General features: G+C 50.0%; 6 protein-coding genes across 6 annotated transcripts; 3 read left to right on the top strand and 3 right to left on the bottom strand.

Moving 5' to 3' along the window:
* Positions 1-793: 793 nt before the first annotated feature.
* Positions 794-3,206, top strand: Aud_004970 (uncharacterized protein; the record flags this gene model as incomplete). Its single annotated transcript, XM_043289906.1, has 8 exons — positions 794-1,657; positions 1,719-1,910; positions 1,960-2,138; positions 2,185-2,296; positions 2,344-2,404; positions 2,454-2,737; positions 2,792-2,892; positions 2,963-3,206. The coding sequence occupies 8 exons, from the start codon at positions 794-796 to the stop codon at positions 3,204-3,206; spliced, it is 2,037 nt and encodes a 678-aa protein (XP_043145841.1).
* A 210-nt stretch (positions 3,207-3,416) lies between these two features.
* Positions 3,417-8,223, bottom strand: atrF (ABC drug exporter AtrF; the record flags this gene model as incomplete). The annotated part of the gene is made up of 4 exons (XM_043289905.1): positions 3,417-3,953; positions 4,013-6,576; positions 6,630-6,850; positions 6,908-8,223. The coding sequence occupies 4 exons, from the start codon at positions 8,221-8,223 to the stop codon at positions 3,417-3,419; spliced, it is 4,638 nt and encodes a 1,545-aa protein (XP_043145840.1).
* A 2,910-nt stretch (positions 8,224-11,133) lies between these two features.
* On the bottom strand, positions 11,134-13,460 carry Aud_004968 (protein kinase COQ8; the record flags this gene model as incomplete). The annotated part of the gene is made up of 3 exons (XM_043289904.1): positions 11,134-12,248; positions 12,305-12,587; positions 12,642-13,460. The coding sequence occupies 3 exons, from the start codon at positions 13,458-13,460 to the stop codon at positions 11,134-11,136; spliced, it is 2,217 nt and encodes a 738-aa protein (XP_043145839.1).
* Positions 13,461-13,790: 330 nt separating this feature from the next.
* On the top strand, positions 13,791-14,748 carry Aud_004967 (urease accessory protein UreF; the record flags this gene model as incomplete). The annotated part of the gene is made up of 2 exons (XM_043289903.1): positions 13,791-13,917; positions 13,979-14,748. 2 exons carry the CDS (start codon positions 13,791-13,793, stop codon positions 14,746-14,748), a joined length of 897 nt encoding a protein of 298 aa, XP_043145838.1.
* Positions 14,749-15,334: 586 nt separating this feature from the next.
* On the bottom strand, positions 15,335-17,823 carry Aud_004966 (E3 ubiquitin-protein ligase BRE1; the record flags this gene model as incomplete). Its single annotated transcript, XM_043289902.1, has 6 exons — positions 15,335-15,439; positions 15,527-16,600; positions 16,658-17,205; positions 17,264-17,312; positions 17,370-17,513; positions 17,635-17,823. The coding sequence occupies 6 exons, from the start codon at positions 17,821-17,823 to the stop codon at positions 15,335-15,337; spliced, it is 2,109 nt and encodes a 702-aa protein (XP_043145837.1).
* Positions 17,824-18,204: 381 nt separating this feature from the next.
* On the top strand, positions 18,205-20,019 carry Aud_004965 (transcription factor TFIIIB subunit BDP1; the record flags this gene model as incomplete). Its single annotated transcript, XM_043289901.1, has 2 exons — positions 18,205-18,232; positions 18,293-20,019. The coding sequence occupies 2 exons, from the start codon at positions 18,205-18,207 to the stop codon at positions 20,017-20,019; spliced, it is 1,755 nt and encodes a 584-aa protein (XP_043145836.1).
* Between the last annotated feature and the right edge of the window lie 210 nt (positions 20,020-20,229).

Here is a 20,229-nt window from a genome sequence, read left to right as displayed (position 1 = left end):
TGAATCCTTTGAGAAAGGAGTGAGGATATATGAGTTTGTTGTTGCGCCAAGAGCTCTGGTGTCCTGGGACACCGCAAGCTCCGCTACTTTCAGACTGATGATCAATACAAAAGAATCTGAATTCACTCATCTCGTATGAGCATGTTCATGTTGAGGTTTATGCCGCATGAACCTTTGTGCTGAACGAAGATTTTAAAATATGGTCTCTCATTGTAAACCCTTGAGAACGTGTACTAGATAATCTACCAGGGTCTCAGCCAACCTGAGTCTTTATAGACTGTACATTACAGACCTCCTTTTCAGCAGACTTGATTTATGAACGCCATAGTTAAAGGCACTCTCTGGACGTTCTCTTGATCTTCAGCACCGAAAATAGTCACGTGTCTCCCTGAGGTTCAAGGAGCAGATAACTCTGGCCACCAGTTGTAACTTTCCATGATTTCTACATTTCTTTGGTCGTCGCTGATTGTTGTCTATTTTGGCAATATAATACATATTCACCTGGTGTCATCGCGACAGTGCCAACTGGACACGGACTGGTGGGACGCGTAGTGTCCAAATCCGTTTATGTGACGTCTTACCATAAACAATCACAGGCTTCGCAGCACGGTCTCACGGGAGTCGAAAACAAGAGCTACCTTGCAATCTCATTTGAAACCCCTCGGGTTTCTAGCAAGGATATTTTGCACTCAAGAGTGTCTAGTGTCTACTAAATGGCTGCTGTCGATTGTGTCTCATTTCTGCATCTTTAAATTATCTCGCTCATTGCAGTCTGACTCTGGGTCAACTCGAGATGGAGCCCGAAGATTTGACTGACCCAGATCTTAAAGCAGCCATCGCAGCCTCATTGAGGGACCTTCACGATAATGGTGCTGATCCAACAGATGAACCTCAGCAAATTGTCGTCGATCTTACTGCGGAATCGGATGATGATGAAGTCATTCCCGTTTTTCCAAAGTCCAAATCAGTTATCGGGTCTGATACAGATGCTGAGGAGGATCGAGATGATGTTGAAGACGAAGACGAAGACGATGAAGATGAAGATCTGAAGAGAGCCATTGCTCTGTCCCTGCAAGACTCTGAGGACACTGAAAAGAACTCACCTTATCCATCACACGGTAATAAAGAACATGGCCCACCCCCAGAGACAGAAAGTTCTGCAACAGACCACGCGCCTTCGCAACCATCTGGGCTTCTAGGCCTAAATCGAAAGCAGATGGAGGAAGAACGCCTCGCCCGCATTGCGAAGAGAAAAGCTGATGATGTTGAGGCCATTGATCATCGTCAGGCCAAATATTCAAAGAATGTCTCGAATCAGCCTGCACGTCAAAGCAGCAGTGGTTCGGTATCGACAGAATACGCATCAAAGATTGGCGTCCCTCAAGCAAGATATGAGTCTGCGAAGTTGAAGCCAGACTTACCCAATCCTTCTCGGACACCAGCTGTACAGTTCCCAAAGGGAGTTGTCAAAAAGACTTACGCGCAGTACTGCCCACGGACAGGCGACGATATCACTATTGAGGAGGTCTTCCAGAGCAGTGATCTAGAGCTGGCCGTTTTCAGCTCATTTCTGTGGGACATGGAATGGCTTTTTTCAAAGATTGATACGAAACGCACTCGTTTTCTCCTGGTAATGCAGGCTAAAGATGAGTTGACGGTGATTGACACCTTATCTGTTTCTACTTGGAATGTCAATAACTGATAAAGTCGGATATCAGAAACGTCAATATGAGGCAGAAACGGCATCGATGAGCAACCTGAGACTGTGCTTTCCACCCATGGAAGGGCAGGTCAACTGCATGCACTCGAAACTGATGCTACTCTTTCACCCGGGATACCTACGAATTGTAGCCCCGACTGCGAATTTGACACCATATGACTGGGGCGAGATGGGAGGTGTGATGGAAAACGTAGGGATGAGCAGCACCATCTACAGAACCATTGCTGACTCTAGCTTAGAGTGCTTTTCTAATCGATCTTCCCCGAAAGGCAACCACAACTGCTGTGGGCTCCAAGACCGCCTTTCAGGAAGACCTGGCTTACTTCCTGAGAGCAAGTACTTTGCACGAGAATATCATTTCCAGGCTCAACGAGTACGACTTCAGCCAGACGTCTCACATTATGCTCGTTCACACCATGTAGGAGACCTCCGCGCTATTCTAGAACGTTACTGATGCTGTGCAGCGGAGGGTCACACACTGGAAATGCATGGAGAAGAACGGGACATTGCGGCTTGGGCCGTGCAGTCAATGCATTAGGATTGCGGGCTTCCAAGCCGATCAATATCGATTTTGTTGTATGTGCAGTCCCAAGATCCAGACTTCCTCGACTAACCTCGCACAGACATCCTCCGTAGGATCCCTCACCGACGAATTCCTAAGATCAATATACCTCGCTTCCCAAGGTAAGCACCCGCTCCGTGTCACCCAGACGTGAGACTGAGATTCCCCCAGGCGACGACGGTATAACCGAGTTCACCCTCCGAACCTCCAAGACCTTCCCGGCCCGCAACCCCAACGACACAGACCAGCTCATTCACAAAAACACCGCTGAAGAATGGAAAGACCGCTTCCGGGTCTACTTCCCCTCGCAGACGACCATCGAGCAATCGCGAGGTGGCCCAGATTGCGCCGGCACAATCTGTTTCCAGTCGAAATGGTACGAGAAGCCGAAATTCCCGCGCCATGTGCTGCGCGACTGCAAGAGTCGGCGGGCGGGACTTTTGATGCATAACAAGGTACGCTCCCCCTCTTAGAGGTAATATCCTATCTCATAATGTCTTGCTCTCCAGATACTATTCATGAGACCGGATGAACCCCTACGATTACCAGATAACTCCCAGTGTCGAGGATGGGCATACGTGGGGAGTGCAAACCTCTCAGAAAGTGCGTGGTGAGTGCATACCTGATCCCATTAGACGCAAAAGAGAAAACAGAAAGCATTCTAATACCAGGACGCAAAGGGGCCGTCTCGTCCAAGACCAAACAACCAAGCAGCCCAAGCTTAACTGCCGGAACTGGGAATGCGGCGTCCTTGTCCCTGTACTGGACAGAGCGGATTCATCGGATAAAGTCTCGAACAACAACAGTGGTAAAGGAGCAAACGAATCGGCGGATATGCTGGACGTTTTCAGAGGTACTGTCCCCGTGCCGATGACGGTTCCTGGGCAACGATACGGGCCCGGTCTTAAGCCTTGGTTTTTTTGAGCAAGCAGGAATAGGCTTTGGAATCTAAGAGAATTGAAAATGATTTATGAAGAACGCTGTCTAATGCAATATTATTACTCTATGTATGCAGAAGGGATATCGCTAAATAATATCGTGATCCGACGGATATGCTTTTATGACCCATCATTGAGATTTGTTGATCTCATTCCTTGCTCCTGGTCCTCCCAATCAATACCATAATCCTCATCCTCATGCCTTTTCTGACTTCCTCTTAAAAACCCCCTTGACCTTGTCAATCACCAACCCCATTCCCCCAAACAAATAACCCGTACCAAACGACCAGCCCCTCACGCGCACCGTATAGATAAAGAAATAAACCAACAGCCAATTAATAATCACAAAGGCCAAGAAGATACCGAAGCAGCGCCACTTGTCGCCGTGGTGCACGTTCAGTGTGGCCATGTACTGTGCGCCGTTGCTGTAGGGGCAGTACTGGCAGTCGGTATCGGCGTCCGGCTTGAGCAGGTACCCGTTCTTCGCGACGTTTGTGATGAAGTTGCCTGCGTAGCGGGCGCAGGTCTGGCCGGGGGGCGGGTTGAAGTGGGTTGTTTCCGAGGGGCCACACTCGATCTGCACGGTGGGGAAGACGGACGAGATGACGCCGCGGAGCCACCAGGTGACGGGGTTGACGTAGTACATCCAGTATTTCCAGAAGACGGGGTAGTCGCGGTAGGGACGGACGATGCCGTTGAAGAGGTTGCACATGACGAAGAAGAAGGGGAGGACCTGTCATATGGGAGTTAGAGCGGGTGAGGATGGGAAGTAGTAGGGATGGCAGCACTTACGTTGGATATGACGGTGAAGGAGGGCGCAAAGGCGCAGATCCATTGGCCCCAGCTAGACATGAAGAGGAAGAAGAGCATCGACATGAGAAAGACGTAGCCCGCGGTGCTGGAGTCCGTGGGGAAGCCGACGGGGTAGTACCATAGCAGCCAGTAGATGACGCTTGAGACGATGGCAGCGGGGATCTCGCAGACGATGTTGGCGGTGCAGAAGGCGAACCAGCCGTAGATACGGCTGGGGTACTCGCGGGCCTCCCAGAGGGCGCGGTTGATGAAGAACTTGGGCACAACGCTGTTGAGGACAATGGGGGGGATCAAAATGATCACGAAGATGGAGAACATGCGGTCCTGCATGCTGGCGATCGAGTTTCCGAGCATCCAGAAAGTGAACCCGTTGAAGATACCGATGATGACGCTGACGAACAACTTTCCATAGTAGTACGACGGGTCGCGCCAGTACTGTTTGAAGAGACGTTCCGTGAGAAGTAGAGTCTGTGTCATCGTGGGCGCGGCGAATTCGTATGTGGACCCTGTTTCGGTCACGGGGATCTTGCTACGCTCTTCGCGGATCTGCTGAATCTCGTCCAGGACATGGCGGTTCTGCTCCGAGTTCCTCCACTCTTCGTTCCAGTCGATCTTCTTGCCGTCCTTTGTCGTCGTTGCCTTGGCGGCTGTCTCGAGGATAAATTCAGCCACGTTCTTCGATGGAGGGCAGACGATGCCACGATCTGCGAAATACTTGATTACATCGCGACCGCCTTGGCCGACTGGGCCGAAATAGAAGGTGTTACCACCAGGGTTCAGGGCAAGAATCATATCGAACTGCTGAATCAACATGGATGAGGGCTGGTGGATGGTACACAAGATGGCCTGTCCAGCCTGGGAGAGTTTCTTCAGGAATCTGACAATCGAAAATGCCGCTTGACTGTCCAATCCTGAGGTCGGTTCGTCCAGGAAAAGTAGAAGGTTGGGCTTGGCTGCAAGCTCAACACCGATCGTCACCCGCTTCTTCTGCTCCACGTTGAGAGAACCGATGATGGCGTCTTGGATATCGGTCAACTCCAACAGATCGATAATCTGGTCGACGTAGTCGAGCTTCTCCTGTTTGGGAACGTTCCTGTCCTGACGGAGGAGAGCGGAAAACTCCAGAGCCTCGCGGATGGTAGACGAGTTGTCGTGAAGATCCATTTGTTCACAGAAACCAGTGCCCCGTTGGAAATCGGGGCCCAAAGGATGACCGTCGACAAGCATGTCGCCGGTCACCACACCCATCTTCTGACGTTGGGCCAGGGTGTTGAGGAGTGTCGTCTTACCGGCACCCGAAGCGCCCATCAGAGCGATCATGACTCCAGGCTTTGCGTATCCGTTTACACCATTCAGCAGTTTTCTGGTTCCGTTGCCATAAGGTACCGTGTATTCGACGTTTGACCAGGTGAAGATTTTGTCGCTGGAAGAGATGCGTTTAAAGGTTTCGCCATTGCTTGCAGACGTTGCCTCTCCGCGCGACAGCGCAGCTTTGTCACCAACGTTTTGAACCTTTTCCTCATCGTTGCCCTGGATGGTCTGGGCGGCCACCTTCTTGGCACGTTTCGACCGTTTAAAGACAAGAGCACCGCCCCCGCCGCCGACGAAGGAAAGGAACTCAGCAGCGAGCACCGTGACTATGAGATACAGCACAGTGAAAGCGACGACGACACCAAAGTTTCGCCACATATGGCTCCGAGTGAACTGGAAGGACTCCTCCAGGTACCGGCTACCCGAGACGCCTCTGCGACCCAGCTCCGACCCAGGGAGAGCACAGCCCTGATATCTGGGATCGACACCAGGACCCTGGGGCACCAGCTGAGACGGCGCACATTCCATGATGCGATCGGAAAACTCATTCGTTAAGACGGCCTCATAACTGTACGAGAGAGGGTTCACGTAAAAGAGCCACCCAAACCAGATCGAGCCGTCGATCAAGGCCTGCTTCGGAATGACGTAACCAACGAACAGGACAAGCACGTTCAGAGCAATACCACTGAAGCGAACGGCGTCATCGATAGTGGGGGAGAGCGCAGCGAACATGCGGTACAACGAGGTGATGCAGAATGTAGTGGTGTACACGAACAAGAAGTAGATAAAGAATTTGGAAGCGGTCACGTCGAGCCCTGTCATGAAATATACGATGATCGTGAACGGGACGACCATGCAGAAGATAGCAGGGAAATCCATCACCACTCGAGCAATCGACACGGCAGACGGTCGGTAAAACGCGTACTCCTTATGACGGGCGACAATGCCACGTCCGGTAACAGCGGGCATCAACTCCGTCAATTGCAACCAACCGAGGAACAGAATCGAGAAGAAGAGCGCACCTCCACGGGAGAATGCACCACTGGTGTCGAGGGATTCACCGTAGAACAGGGAAGCGACGATCAGGGCGTTGGAAATGATGATAAAGTACTTGGTATAGAGGGATGTCTTGTCACCCCACAAGAGCCAGAACTCACGCTGCACGCAAGCCAGGACCTGACGAACAAAGGAAACAGTGTAGCTGGACTTTTTCGACACCGTCTTACTTTTGGCTGAAGAGGATTAGTCTTTTGTAGGGATGTACTAGCGGGTGTAGCAAACTTACATTGGGCAACGGTCTTCTGGAAGCGGCGGGTATCCTCCTGATCCGTATCCCGAAGCTTCTTCTCATAGCTAGCCACCTCGTCGCAGATACTCTTGTAAGTCTCACTATTTCTGAAGACAGCCTCAAGCTCCTCAGGTGTCTTAGGGGTAGAAGCCTCTCGGCCGGGCTGGAATTGACGAGCGTTAGGGTCGCAGATTGAAGTAAGGAAATCAGCAGTCGTCCTAGAAGTGGGTTAGCGAACGGCAAGTTTCAAAGGTTTGCAAGAGAGAGGGACATACGATTGCTCCGGGCAGTAGAAACCGAGGTTTACAAAGTACTCGCGCGCCTTGTTCGCAGGGCCCTGGTAGAGCATGCGTCCAGAATCAATGACCAGAACCTTGTCCATGAGTTCGTAGATACTCTCTCCTGCTTGGTAGAGGGTAACAAACGTAGTACGTTTGCTGACATCGGTCATGATCCGGAGAGACTTGGCATAATCCAAAGCCGTACTGGCGTCCAAGCCTCTGGTGGAGTTATCCCAGCAAACAACCGACGACTTGGTCGCCAGGGTTTCGGCGATACTGACACGCTTTCTCTCGCCTCCAGACACACCGCGGACATACTCATTACCAACAAGCGTATTCTTAGTGTGCATAATACCGAACATTTTCAGGAGAGCGTCAATGATGATGGGAATGCTGGTCTTGTCGTGCTTTTTGGTCTTGTTGATCAAAGAAAACTTCAAGGTCTGCCACACGGTCAAGGTCGGAAAGTGCTGGTCGTCTTCCGGGTTGTAGTTGACCTCGCCACGGAAGTGCTTCAGTTGCTCTTCGGCAGAGAGACCGCCATAGCGGACCTCACCCTCCACACCGGCATAGGCACCCCGGTCGTTGGCGATGGTTTTCAGGAAGGTGGAGCAACCCGCACCAGGCCTGCCCAGAACCAGCATCATCTCGCCTTCTTGGACTAGACCGGTGAAATCATGAAGAAGATCTCGCACAGGAGGCTGTTTTCCAAAGCGCAATTGTGGGATGAAGCCACAGAGGATTCTGTACAGATCCGGCCCGAAGGTGCCAACAACAGCATCCGGCAAAGTCCGCACAAAGGACGCTCCGGTCTCGACACCTTTCACCGTGAGATTTTTGAAGACGACACCGACCTTCTTCGCCGGCTCTCCCGCAGTCGTTCTCCGTTCCAGATGACCACCCATCAAGAACTCGCTGAGATCGAATCCACCCCGGTAGTCGTCCCCATCGATTGTCGAGTCCTCCTCGTCGAGAGCCTTCTCTTCATCGTGGACTCGACTGGCTCGCCCAGAGGCCCGGGATCGCAATCGATGGGCATCCATTCCCACCGACCGCGTTCGTCTCATGCTGACTTGGGTCAGTTCCCTCCTCATATCCTCAAAATCTTCCATGGCGCCACGGCGGGAGACAGGCTCCCCTTGATCCCGCTCTCCCCACCGGCCATCGAGACTCAATTCAGAGGAGGTTGCTGTCGCGGAAGACGAGTGTACAGTATCCGCATCCGGACTGGAGACCTGTGCGTGCTCGTAATTGCTGTTCTCCATTGCTGTGCTGGTTGACGATTCTGGCAGACGAGAGCTGTCCGCCATCTCGTTGTTGATGTGTAAACCTTCTTGTTGTAAACTATGAAGATGTGAACTATACTGTGCAAGCTGAAGTAATCGACTTATATTCAGAGAGGAACCGGCTCGATAGATGGTAGATTCCTCTGTTCGACCAGGACTGACAAAGAGGCAGTCGAAAAAAGGTATGTACAGGAAACCGAAGGAAGGGTGGAATAAGAAGATATAGGTGTGAGATTAAATAGAATAAACAGAATGAATGATATCAATACCGTTCACCATTCACTACTTGGCGAGGAGATAACAGTCCAATGCACCAGGAGTGGTGAGGGTCTAGGAAACACAGCAACAGTGAGAGTTCCAGAGTCGGGAGTATCATTTGCATCCAGACTTATATACCAGTGATCTCCCCGGTTCAGAATATTACTAAAGTTCATTAGCGACATCAAGATTCGAAAGGGGAAAAAAAAAGGTTGATTTGTAAGGCTTGCGCAAAAAAAGGGTCCACCTAGTTGACAAGGAAGTAGATAGACTCATGGGGAGTCATGGAAGAACCAGACGGAGATAGCAAATAATCAATCGGATGAGAATTACAGCCGAGTGGTGGGCCGACAAGGAAGCTGAGAAGTTGAAGCAGAAGTGGACCCCGAATTTCCATCGATTTCGTTCATGCAAAATGCTCAAGTTAATGCTTGGGAGCCTGAATCTTCCTGACTCATAATGAGTAATGTACCTACGATACAACATGAATCGTGCTAGTAATTCCAAGATTGTGATTGGACAGATAAAATTACCTAAGCGACATGCAGACTATTCTGGCAAAACTTCGGGAAAGCCCGATCTAAAGACTCCACACGTTTGCAACAGCATTTACATACTTCACCTACTAGTTGGTATCAATATCATCGCATGGATGCTAACATTAGAAGAAGCAATTAGGCAGAACTTTGATTGCAGACTGTAGTATGCATAATTTATCAGATCGTCTACAGAATATTGACTCCTGCTCACGGTGGTCTAAACCGAACCTTTCCAGAGTTGTAGTCATTTCATATTTGTTATGTCATTAACCATCGCGACCCACATGAGTCGGAGATAAGCAAACGGTGTTAAATTAACGTCAAGCTTACGGAGATAGTGCTGACGCCACTCCTTTTCCTATTTCCTTTTGTGGTCTCCGCCTGTCCAGGCTTGTATTTAGTATTTAGTGAAGATGGATCCTCGTGTCAGATTATTGAGGCCTTGGCTCACATGGAAGAAGCCCTCGGGACAGCCATTGACGCATTACTAGTTGACCTTTTAGTATCTGCTTCGATAGTTATGACGGTGATATCTGGCCACCGGTAACTGTGAGGTGGGCTTCCAATACGCACTGATCACAAAGCGAGCCTAATTAGGGGCATCCTAGTCGGGCATCTTCTGTGCGTTTCGAACTTTCGATAAGGAAGCTATAATGTGGGATGCCTAAATCATGATAGAAACCGTTGTTGACGGATTATCAATCAATCACTTCGTTTCAGCCACTTATGTCTAGCTTGGAGGCGGTGGAGCTGGCCCAAAGAGGAAAATAAGACAGCAATCAACAAAGAAAATACAAATCAGGTAATAAGATTCAGAATTCCAGATGTATAATTGCGATGATTGGATGGATGGAACTTTTGAAGCGAAACCCTGAAAAGTCGCCGAGATCCATCGGGTATCGGGTGGATGTTTTTTCTTTTTTTTTTTTTTTTTTTTTTTTTTTTTTTTTTTTTACCGTGAACTGCCCTACGGAGTCAAGCTGCATCATGCATGGTTCTCTTGAATCATGCATTATTCTTGATCGCTTCATGACAGTTGATAGGTTACAATTCATGCATCTTCTTTAGATTCTGATACAGTGCACCTTTTTTGAGATCCATCATATTTAACGGCGTCTGTCACCATCATTATTACGAATCACCCTCTTGGCTCCTCGATGCTTACAGATACAGATACACCGCTTCAAGTAGAACGAAACAAGGTCAGAAAAGGCGCAACTATTCCTCGCACCGCGTCTAAATCTCCCCGATCCAATCATCCATCCCGATAGAGTCATAGTTAGGAGCCTTGTCACCATCATTCAAAAGCTCATTAATAATCATAACATGGACCCATTCATCTCATCTGCACTGCGGAATTCATTTTCCTCGGTTTCTCCTGCTGCCCGTGGAAGTTTGCCTAATCCAGTCAGCCTTGCACGCACTTTCATCAAATAACGTAGGTAGTATTCCAGAGATAGGCTGCTTTGAAATCAGCCTGCATGCAATATCACGATATCATGAAGTCCCGTTGTAGTCGGCTTGGCGCCTATATCATAATAATCATATCACAGGATACCGCTCAACATGGATGCCAAGGCATTCAGATGTCTAGTGTACTCTCTGTCCTTGAACTGGCTTACTTCCCATCAGAGACTTGATATCATACCTTCAATGCAGATACATTGAGGATATGCATCGTGCAAAACGGTATGAACACATGATACGCCTAACGGAGTACTTGAGAGCTGCACAGGTCTTTTCAATAGACTCATTCACGCATACTTCTTCTCATCAGGACTGGTCAAGTCATCAATGGTTGCACTGATACCTCATGCTCAGAAAGGACAGGGTAGTCTGGTGGAACTATTCAGCGTCAAACCCTCCGCGTCAACGGCTATTGCTGCTATTCTAGATGTATTCCACCTCCCACGAGACATACAAGTCAATACTCTCCCTTGGACCTCTTTTTAATGCAGACATAGACGCGAGCTCACAGCATACTTCAAATTCAAGCTGGTTTTCTGCGTCATGCGTCTTGATATGTCTTATGATGCTATAATTTACATGATCTATTATACAAGAGTAGACTTGGCCTTCTTCTATAGTAATACATAGCATGGCAATGTAATTCAAGTACCACCATGCTCCTTCTGATCTATTTCCGAGACAACCCAACGTCGAGTCCAGACTTCTCCGCCTTCTGGATTGCGTCTGCAAATAGCTCCTTGCATCGTACTTGACTTCCCAATCTCGCACAGAGCAGGAATGCTCCACTGAGCTTGCGATGCAAGCTGTAGGTTTCCTCGGGCGGAGGTGCAAGTCGCTCCCGAATCATAACCGGGATCAAATTCCGGACTCGGTCCGTGATGGTTTGATTGCGGAAATCGTAGACGTCTGGCGAAGAATCCATGAACGGTTCGGCAAGGGTGAGAATCGAAGAAACGTGGGCGTCTACCATGGCCTTTGACTCATGACCAGTCAGGTAGCCCAGGTCGATGGAGAGGCTGTGGCAGCGTTCCCGGTCATTGCGAGAAGCTGCGATAAGTGTTTTGATATATTTCGAGATGAATTCGACAGGGTACTCGCGAGACGCACCAAAGTCAAGAAGTTCCAGCTTATTGGTCTTCGCATTGTAGAGGAAATTAGTCCAGTTGGGATCTGTCTGCATAAAGCGGAACTCCGTGATCTCGCGGAGGGATAGGCGTAGAATCTGCGTGCCGATCCAGTCACGTTGCGCCTGGGTGAAGTCGTGGATCTTGGTGACTGCAATGCCTTCCAAACGTTCCATGGTCAGGACTTGCTTTCCTGAAGCCTCTGGGATGATCTCTGGAACCAAGAAAACGGGGTCGTCCTTTACGAGCTCTCTGAAACGGTTGCCGCACTCGGCTTCTCGGATGTAGTCGCATTCCCACGCGAGTTCCGTCCGTGCGTTTGCGATCGTCTTGTCCAGATAAAGACCTCTCGGAAGAAGACGGGATGCCGTCAGAAGGATAGAAAGGTTATTCAAGTCGGAGTCAATGGAGTCAGCAACACCCGGATACTGGACTTTGACGGCAACTGGCTGGCCAGTCCTCTTGAGCACCGCTCCGTGAACTTGTCCAATCGAAGCTGCCGCCATTGGAACCTCATCGAACGTGGAGAAAAGATCTCGCCAGTTGGGTCCAAGATTATCAGCCAAGACTTTGTCTCGTTGGGAAGCTGGCATATAGTCTGCTCGATCTTGCACTCGCTGTAAAACCTGATGAATAGCCTCTGGAAGCATTTTGTTGTCTGAAGAATATTAGTCTTCACCACAAATGCAATGATGAATCGTTTCGAGTACCGACCCTGAAAACTCAACATCTGCCCTAGTTTGAGGGCGGCTCCTCGCATTTTTGAGAGTTTGGCCACCAGTCGTTCCATGTTTCCAGCACTAAACATAATAGACCCAGCATAGTCTTCTTTGCTCCCGGTCATCCTTCGCAGGCCCTCGCCCACGGCTCCAAAGGCCATCGAGGTAGCCAGTCCACTGTATTGCCATAATCTACCTAACCGTGACGATGGGACTCGAGATTCAGTCATCTTATAGGTATCGCTATGCTTGAGCTCCGCTGTGATCCGGTGATCTTTCTATCAAAATGTCAATATGTGTTTTGTGCCGTTTTACTCGACTAGATGACGCACCAGCGCAACATCTTCAGCAATGCTGGCCCCAATCATTTCCATGTCTTCCTTGTCAGTTTGTTTGACATTCTCGACAGGAGCCGAGGCTGACCTTCGACTGACCGAACTTTCGGAAAAGCCTTTAGCTCTCCAATCCGGATTCTTTATATCCGAGGGTGCTTTCTTGGAAAGTAGTCTGGCAACCTTGGGGCTGTGGAGAATTTCCTTCATCATCTCCGACGACACATCTTGCTGTTCTGTGGTAGACACTTCTTGGGACGCAGACTTCTCAGTGCCCACAGGCGAGTGGAAGACGTCTGCATTAAGAGAGCTATCCACGTTCACTTGCGTGTCGTTGATGGTCTTTGGAAGCTTCACTCGAGGAAGCCCCGATAATCCCGGCGTCGACTCTTGAGAACGCTGATAGAAGACATCCTGTTGTTCGCTGACATTCAATGCACTCGAGCCATTGTTCACAGTGTGCTCCGCAGCCGAGGATGGAATCTGAAATTCGGCCTGTCCTTGAGCTTTCTTCGCTTCGTCCGGAGAGAGACCTGAACGGGCTTCCGCATTTGTTGGCTGCGAGGACGTGGGCGTGCTTGTGGGCTGGGTTTTCGGCGCAGCTTCGGAAGGAGAAGGTTCATTGAATCGCTTTGCTAGAGCAGCTGCAGCTTGGGCTGTCAGTATTAAACCCTCAGTCTGCCTCTGAATTCCCTTGGTGAGGGAAGAAGTCCTTGTGAAGATGTCTAGCTGCCGTTGCCGCAGCGTAAGGTGTTTCGTCGCAACTGATTTGGCGACATTGAATAATTGGATAGCATCCAAAAGACGCTTTCCTGACATAATATAAAGATGATCTCGTCAGTAGAAGCTCTTGGTCTAGAGTAATCGCATGATGTAATGCCAGAGGATAGTATTAATGTGCGGAAAAGCGATCAGAAGCTGGCATCGGACCATTATTGCTTTCACTGTTCCTGTCGATCCGCCTTTTTCTGCCCACATCCACCGCCGGAGTCGGGGACCTCCGATGTTCGGACGAGCTTATCAGTGGATTTGGGTCTTTGAGATAAGAAGCGGGCAGTATTTATGCTTTGGCGCAAATGGTATGGAGGAGCTCGTCGCGCAAACATCGTCCTCCTCCTTTTTTCTGTTACCACAGTGAGGGATGCCCGAATGAATGGGAAGAACAGTATACAAGCTCTGGAGAAAGAGATTGCAGATCTCGAGTATCGTTTGCGCAATGCCCGGACACGCCTCACATTAGCCCGCCCAGAGGGTCACAGGGAATTACCCTCCAACGGTCTGTGACGACACCCCTGCACCGCCATGGTTGTCGTACCTGAAGACTGACATCGAAATAGACGAACCATACCTTTCGCCAAACCATGCATTACTTCTTCTGTCTGATTCTGCCCTCCCACTGGGCTCCTTTGCCTACTCCAGCGGTCTGGAGTCCTACATAGCCCACAATAAACCTTTGCCTCGCTCAGTGACAACAATCGCATCGTTCCATCACTTCCTCAAACTGTCAATTGCGTCAATCGCAAGCACCTCCCTCCCGTATGTCCTTGCAGCCTATAGGAACCCGGAAGAACTAGAGACACTAGACAACGATATGGACGCTTCGACGCCTTGTATTGTTGCTCAGAGGGCAAGTGTCGCCCAGGGAAGGGCATTACTTGGCGTCTGGGAGCGAGCATTTCGAAGCGCATACGTCTCGGGGCCGTCTGTCAGCGGGACAGACGCTGCTAAGGCCGTGCAAATGATTGAAAGCTTGTCCGACGCTCTCAAATCTTGGATTGGCACTGCGGATGAATTAGGGCCCAAAGGTCATCTTGCACCTCTTTGGGGCATTGTATGCCTCGCTATGGGTGTCGATCTCCGGCAGACGGCGTATGTTTTCATGCTGAATCATGCCAAGGCAGTTCTCAGTGCTGCAGTTCGCGCATCTGTGATGGGGCCATATCAGGCGCAAAGCGTGCTAGCCAGCAAGGCCCTACAAGCTATGATTTTAGAACGAATCGACCGGGAATGGGACACTGCAGTAGAGGATGCGGGCCAGATCGTCCCTCCTTTGGACCTCTGGGTAGGGCGGCATGAGCTTCTCTATAGCAGAATATTCAATTCTTAACAACTTACACAGAGAACTGTCTACCACAAAAAAAAAAAAAGTCAACGACATCATTAAGGCCATGACCCCATGAGCATGGTGCATTCATCATCTCGTCCTAGGTAATCCTACATCTCGTATCCCGGCTCCCCACCACCGGTGCTACTCGGAACACAGAGTGGGTATCCAAACAGTCTCTCTTCCTGAAAGAGAGCAAGACATAAGGAAAATGGTGTAAAGAAAAAAGTTGAAGCCGAAGACTTAACCAGCACCATGTCTGGCCAGATCGTTATGCAACGGGAAATCTTGCTCGAAAAGCGTAACGGCAAATCAAAACGCCGGCCCCAGTGAGACCCTATCCTGCTAAACCTTGTAGAGCAAAAACACCGCACCATGAACCTTCCATGATTGTCTGAAAACACGAGAGAAAAGGGAAGAAAAAGGGTAATAAAAAAGCTAGGGAAAAAATCGGGAGGACGAGAAGGGCAACAAAAACTATGGTACATGAATGTAAACTTTGAACCGGACCGCGCACGAACTCGGAAACTGAACAATTACCGAGAGTACTTATAGCGTGATATGCATATGATCATTATTTCCGAATGATCTATTGCAATTTGGACACTTTCGAGAGCGAGAAGTAAGTCTTTCTTCCACGCATTCTTTGCAGAATACGTGACCGCACGTCTTGATCGCAGTATTCTTGAAATTCCTGCGGCAGACAGTACAAAGTGCAAGACTCTGGAACAGCAATTCAATTAGTATCAGTCCTCCTTATACATGGGCCAGAAAGACTTACCCTCAACATCTCATACTCCGACGATGAATTGCCCAAACTCTTGTTCTTCCAATTCTCAAGGCTCTTCTTGGTATCGGCAAGGGTGACTTTCAGGCTTTCAATCTCAGTCTCGGCCTTACGACAGGCGCCTGAAGCACTCGCCAATGACGAATCCTTCGACACCGAGAGGGCCCTGAGCTCGTTGACCTGGGCTTTGAGACCGTCGATAACAATGTTATTCTCCGCGATTTGCTGTTGAGCCGCATGATGCTTGCTGAAGATCGAGTTCAAGGCTTCCTTCGTCTCACTAGCCTGCTTCTCCATATTGGCCAACAGAGAGCGAGTGGTTGCCTCCGATTCCTTTAGTTGCGAGACAATATCTGAGCTCTTCGAATTCTGCATTCTTAAAGTTCGAACTTCCAACTCTCGTGCTTCCTTGCTTTTCATTGCAGCGAAATACTTTTGGTCCGCTTTCGACTTCTCAGCAGTCAACCGGGCGACCTTCTCTTCTAAAGCGCTGAAATCTGCAACCTTCTGTGAAGCTAACGAAGAGTACTTTTTGCAGGCGGTTTGCATCGACGTCAACTCAGTGTTGAGCATGGAATACTGGCGCTCCAAATTCTGATACTTCGAACGAAGTTCTTCCAACGGAATGTCGTCGATCTCTGTATGCGCGGCTTTCGTGTTGTCAAGCTGCAAGCGGAGCCTTTCTACCTCAGATTCCAGGGCATTAATCCGGGCCTGTGCAGCATCCGCAAGTTCTTGAACCTTGGTTGTAGCAATTTTCTCCTGTTCTTGCGCGGCCTTACGCATCTGCTGATCAGCCAAGAGCTCGTCACGGGCGTTCCGAATTCGGGCTAAGTCGGTCTCAGCTCGCATCAACTGCGCTTCCTTCTCGGCAATAACGTTCTGGGTTTCCTCGTTCACCTGGTTGCGATATGCAGTCCGTTCAGATCGTAACTTTGCAGCCTCTTCACGTAGTTGAATGTTTGTTGCTTCCAGGTGGTTGATTCGTTTTACAACGTCGTCGTATTGGGATCGTAGTTGCTTGAACAAGTCCGTATGCGCATAATCATCGTCAGTGGGCTTTGTGCGCTACATCAACAACATCCAGTCAGCAGCAGTTTGCACAGCTAACCATCAGCGCCTTACCTTGATATTTAATTCTGTGATTTGGCTTAGTAAATTTGCATTCTCAGCCTCCAGTTTTTGCAACTGTTCCTTCTGCTTTTCCGAAACAGCCACAAGCTGTTTATGCGCTTCTTCCAACTCGGAGTTGCGTTCGACGCTCGAGGGCACACCGTTGACAGGTGACTGTTCTTCCCGACTTCCAGACGCACTATCGCCGCCAGGTCGCTGAGCACCCAGGAGATATTGCTTCTCTAATTTTGCGACAGTCACGCTTCGTGCCCGGTCGAGCTTCTTCTCAGCCACCATGTACCGTAATGACGCTGCCTCCAGGCTTTCTTCCAGTTGTTGTTTCTCGGCCAAAACTTTCTCAAGTTCGACAATAGTACCTTTTTCTTCGGCCAATTTTTTCGCAAGTTTTGACTGCAAATCTGTAACCTCTGGGGGTCTGTTTGTGGAGAAAGATTGCAGCCGAGTAATAATGGCACGTATATCATCAGACCGGGATTTGAGATGCTTCTCAAAGTCTTCCATATTTTCGAATAACAGCGAACTTCGGAACGAAGGCCGATCTAGAGGAATATTAGTGAGCCGACCTCAAAATGATGATATAGCTAGGTTAGTGCCTACCTTTGTCATCATCCGACGCGCCCATGAGAGTTTTGACCTCATCAATTAACTATCGCAAGAGCAGTGAGACTATGCCGGTGAAAGAAAGCTGCGCGAGGATACTTACCTGATTGAACCAGGCATCAATTACACGTAAATGGTCATTATGGTAGGCCGTAGCTTTCGACATTTCCCTGAGTTTCGTCTCCAGAGACATCTTCTCACGTTTATACTCTTGCATCTGCCGCCATATCGCATCTTTTTGGAATCGCTGCCACAGAGTGTAAGTCAGTATCGAAATCTTTTAGAACTTCAGCCGAAGTCTAAGTGGGTTGAAAAAAACCCCCCCTGGTCACAAACTGAAGGTTCAGTAACAAGTGTTGGCAACTCACGTCTAGGTCGTCTTTCCAAGGCATATCGGCATCTGGGTGCGGTTTACTACCACCATTGACAGAAGTAGCTTGCTTCTTCAATGGTGGAGCAGAATCATTGGGATCATGAGTAGCAGGTCTCTTCCGGTCTTCCATCTTGACGATACCGGACTCGGAACATGCGACGGGAGATGCTTCGGTGGCCGGCATCAGTGGCTAGAAAGACATAAGTCGATGAAGGCCGTCACCACTGAATAGCAACCAGCCTGGAGCAATAGCCGCAGCAGTACCCGCCCGTATAGGTGACAATAAGTTCTGATTGACGTTGAAGGGCGCAGCCGTGCAGGTGGTTGTGATAAGCAGAACTTGGGAAGCCAGGAGGATTTTCGGCCTGGGAGGTTTAGCGTCGCCTAGCGCCTCCCACGTGACCGAACCCACTTTCCCCCAGAGTTCAGACGAACACCCAGCATCTAGACTTCTGCATGTCACCTTCTGCGTATATTCGCTAGACCATCCATCCATCGCATCGGTTCTGTTATCGGCCTGGAATTTGGTGGCTATCTTCCTCTCCAGCTATGCTGAGCTGTGAGGATGAAATCTTTTTCGAGTTCTGTCATCAGTAAGTGTTGAATCCTGCCTTCTACAACGTGCTGCATCGTCTGACCGCTTCCGTCTCCAGATAAGTCGGGCAAGAAATTTGCTCCAAAGGCGCCGGCCCGACGCCCCCCTCCGGCTCCCTCTGCCACCCCAGCACCACCGCGAAGACCTAGTACCGCTTCACAAACATCTACTACTCAAAACACTCAACCGGCGTTAGATAAAGTTCCTGCCGAGCCCGCGCCTTCCGCTACGGTCCCGGAGCCTTCTGTCCCATCTGCCGCTGATGTTCAGTTACCCGTCGCCGAGTCGTCGGGGGCCCCGAGACCCGATTCAATACCATCCAAATCTGTGACAGCCATTCCCATTCCCGTTTCGAGACGTAAGGCATCTTTCTCGGCTCCCACACGGCGCGTGACTGTTGAAGAAGCTCCTGCGCCATCTCAATCTCTCGCGCATCATGATGCCAATACGGAACGCCCACCCAGAAATCTCGAGGCGAATGGACCTGAGAAGCAAGGAGAAATTGTCCAAAGTATTGAAGACCCCCAAAACCTTGTGAGCCGCGATGACGCCTCGACGGCTAGTTCTCAGAACCTTCCACCTGTTGAGACCGCTACAGAGATCCGTCCATCGAAGCGCTTGAAGCTGACACAAGAATCGCCGACAACATCCACCCGTCCTACTCTTTCGCCATCCCATGTCATTACTCCGCCATCTACCCAACCCCCGACGGTTGAAGAAACTACAGAACTTACCGATGGAGCTGAATCGCAAGCAAACGCCGACCAGAGTCGAAGAGCGTCGAAGTCGCGAGGCAGAAGGGCGAGTCGCATCTCCAATGTTGAGGATGCGGCGGGCAAGGTGAAGAGGAAGCAACAGCGGTCTCGCAAACAGCGCGAGCCAACACCGGAGGGAGCAGATCTCATTGAAATCGCTCCAGCAGTAGTCAAAATGTCGGAATTGTGCAAGGATTTACGAACAGGGAAAATGTCTAGGCGGGAAACTGAACTGCGCAACATGGAACTCGCTGAGCAGGAACGCAAGCGAGCTCAACAAGAGGACGAGAGCCAAGCGCCAGTCCCTCTCAAACCGAACGCGGATGTTGCATCCCCCGCAGCGGAACCCGATATTGCTGTCGACAAGAAGCCACAGGCCGGTCCTGTGATGCGAATCGTGAATGGAGAGATTGTGCTTGATGCCGCTTCCCTTCAGGTCGATCGGTATGCAGATGCGGCGAGAAATGCGGGGGAGCTAGAGGATGTGGTGGAAAGCTCTCTTACTCGGAAGATCAACCAAGCCACATGGGGAAAACGGTCCAAGACAGAATCATGGGATGAAGAGATGACGGATCTATTTTATCGAGGCTTGCGAATGTTTGGCACCGATTTCATGATGATCAGCAAGCTGTTCCCTGGGAGGTCGAGACGTCAGATCAAGCTGAAATTCAACAACGAAGAGCGGCGCGCTCCAGAACGAATTAAGGAAACACTGTTGGGCCCCCGGGAAACGATTGATATCACGACGTATTCCGAAATGACCAACACCGTGTACGATGACCCCAGAGTGGTTCAGCAAGAATTGGATGAAGAGAAGAAACGGATTGAGGAACAACACGCAAAGGAAAAGCAGGCTCAGGAGGATTTGCTGCGCAATCCAGACGGTGCGACTGATGGTGGTGCTGCGCCAGGGCTGGATAACGCCAATAACTTGCCCGTAAAGGGCAAGCGAAACAACAAAAGACAGGCAATGAGAGCTATGGGAGGCGGAACTGAAGAAGTTATTGGCACGATTGATGACTTTCCTTGATTATTTAAGCGCTTTGGTGACTCGGAGTTTGGTAGAATGGGTGGGCGTTTAATACTGTTACTGTGTCGCGCGGCTTTGAGATGGGATCATGATCACGGCCTGGTGCCTTTTCTGCGGTCTACCTGAGTGGCTCTTATCGGTGTTGCTTCTCGCTTCATGGGAGCGTAGTATCATAACTAGGTTGTCCAACACATGCTAGCTTCGTCATGC

This window comes from Aspergillus udagawae (assembly GCF_001078395.1).
Source record: "Aspergillus udagawae IFM 46973 DNA, scaffold_3, whole genome shotgun sequence".
In the NCBI taxonomy this organism is placed as follows: domain Eukaryota; kingdom Fungi; phylum Ascomycota; class Eurotiomycetes; order Eurotiales; family Aspergillaceae; genus Aspergillus; species Aspergillus udagawae.
This window is presented reverse-complemented; position numbering and strand designations above follow the sequence as displayed.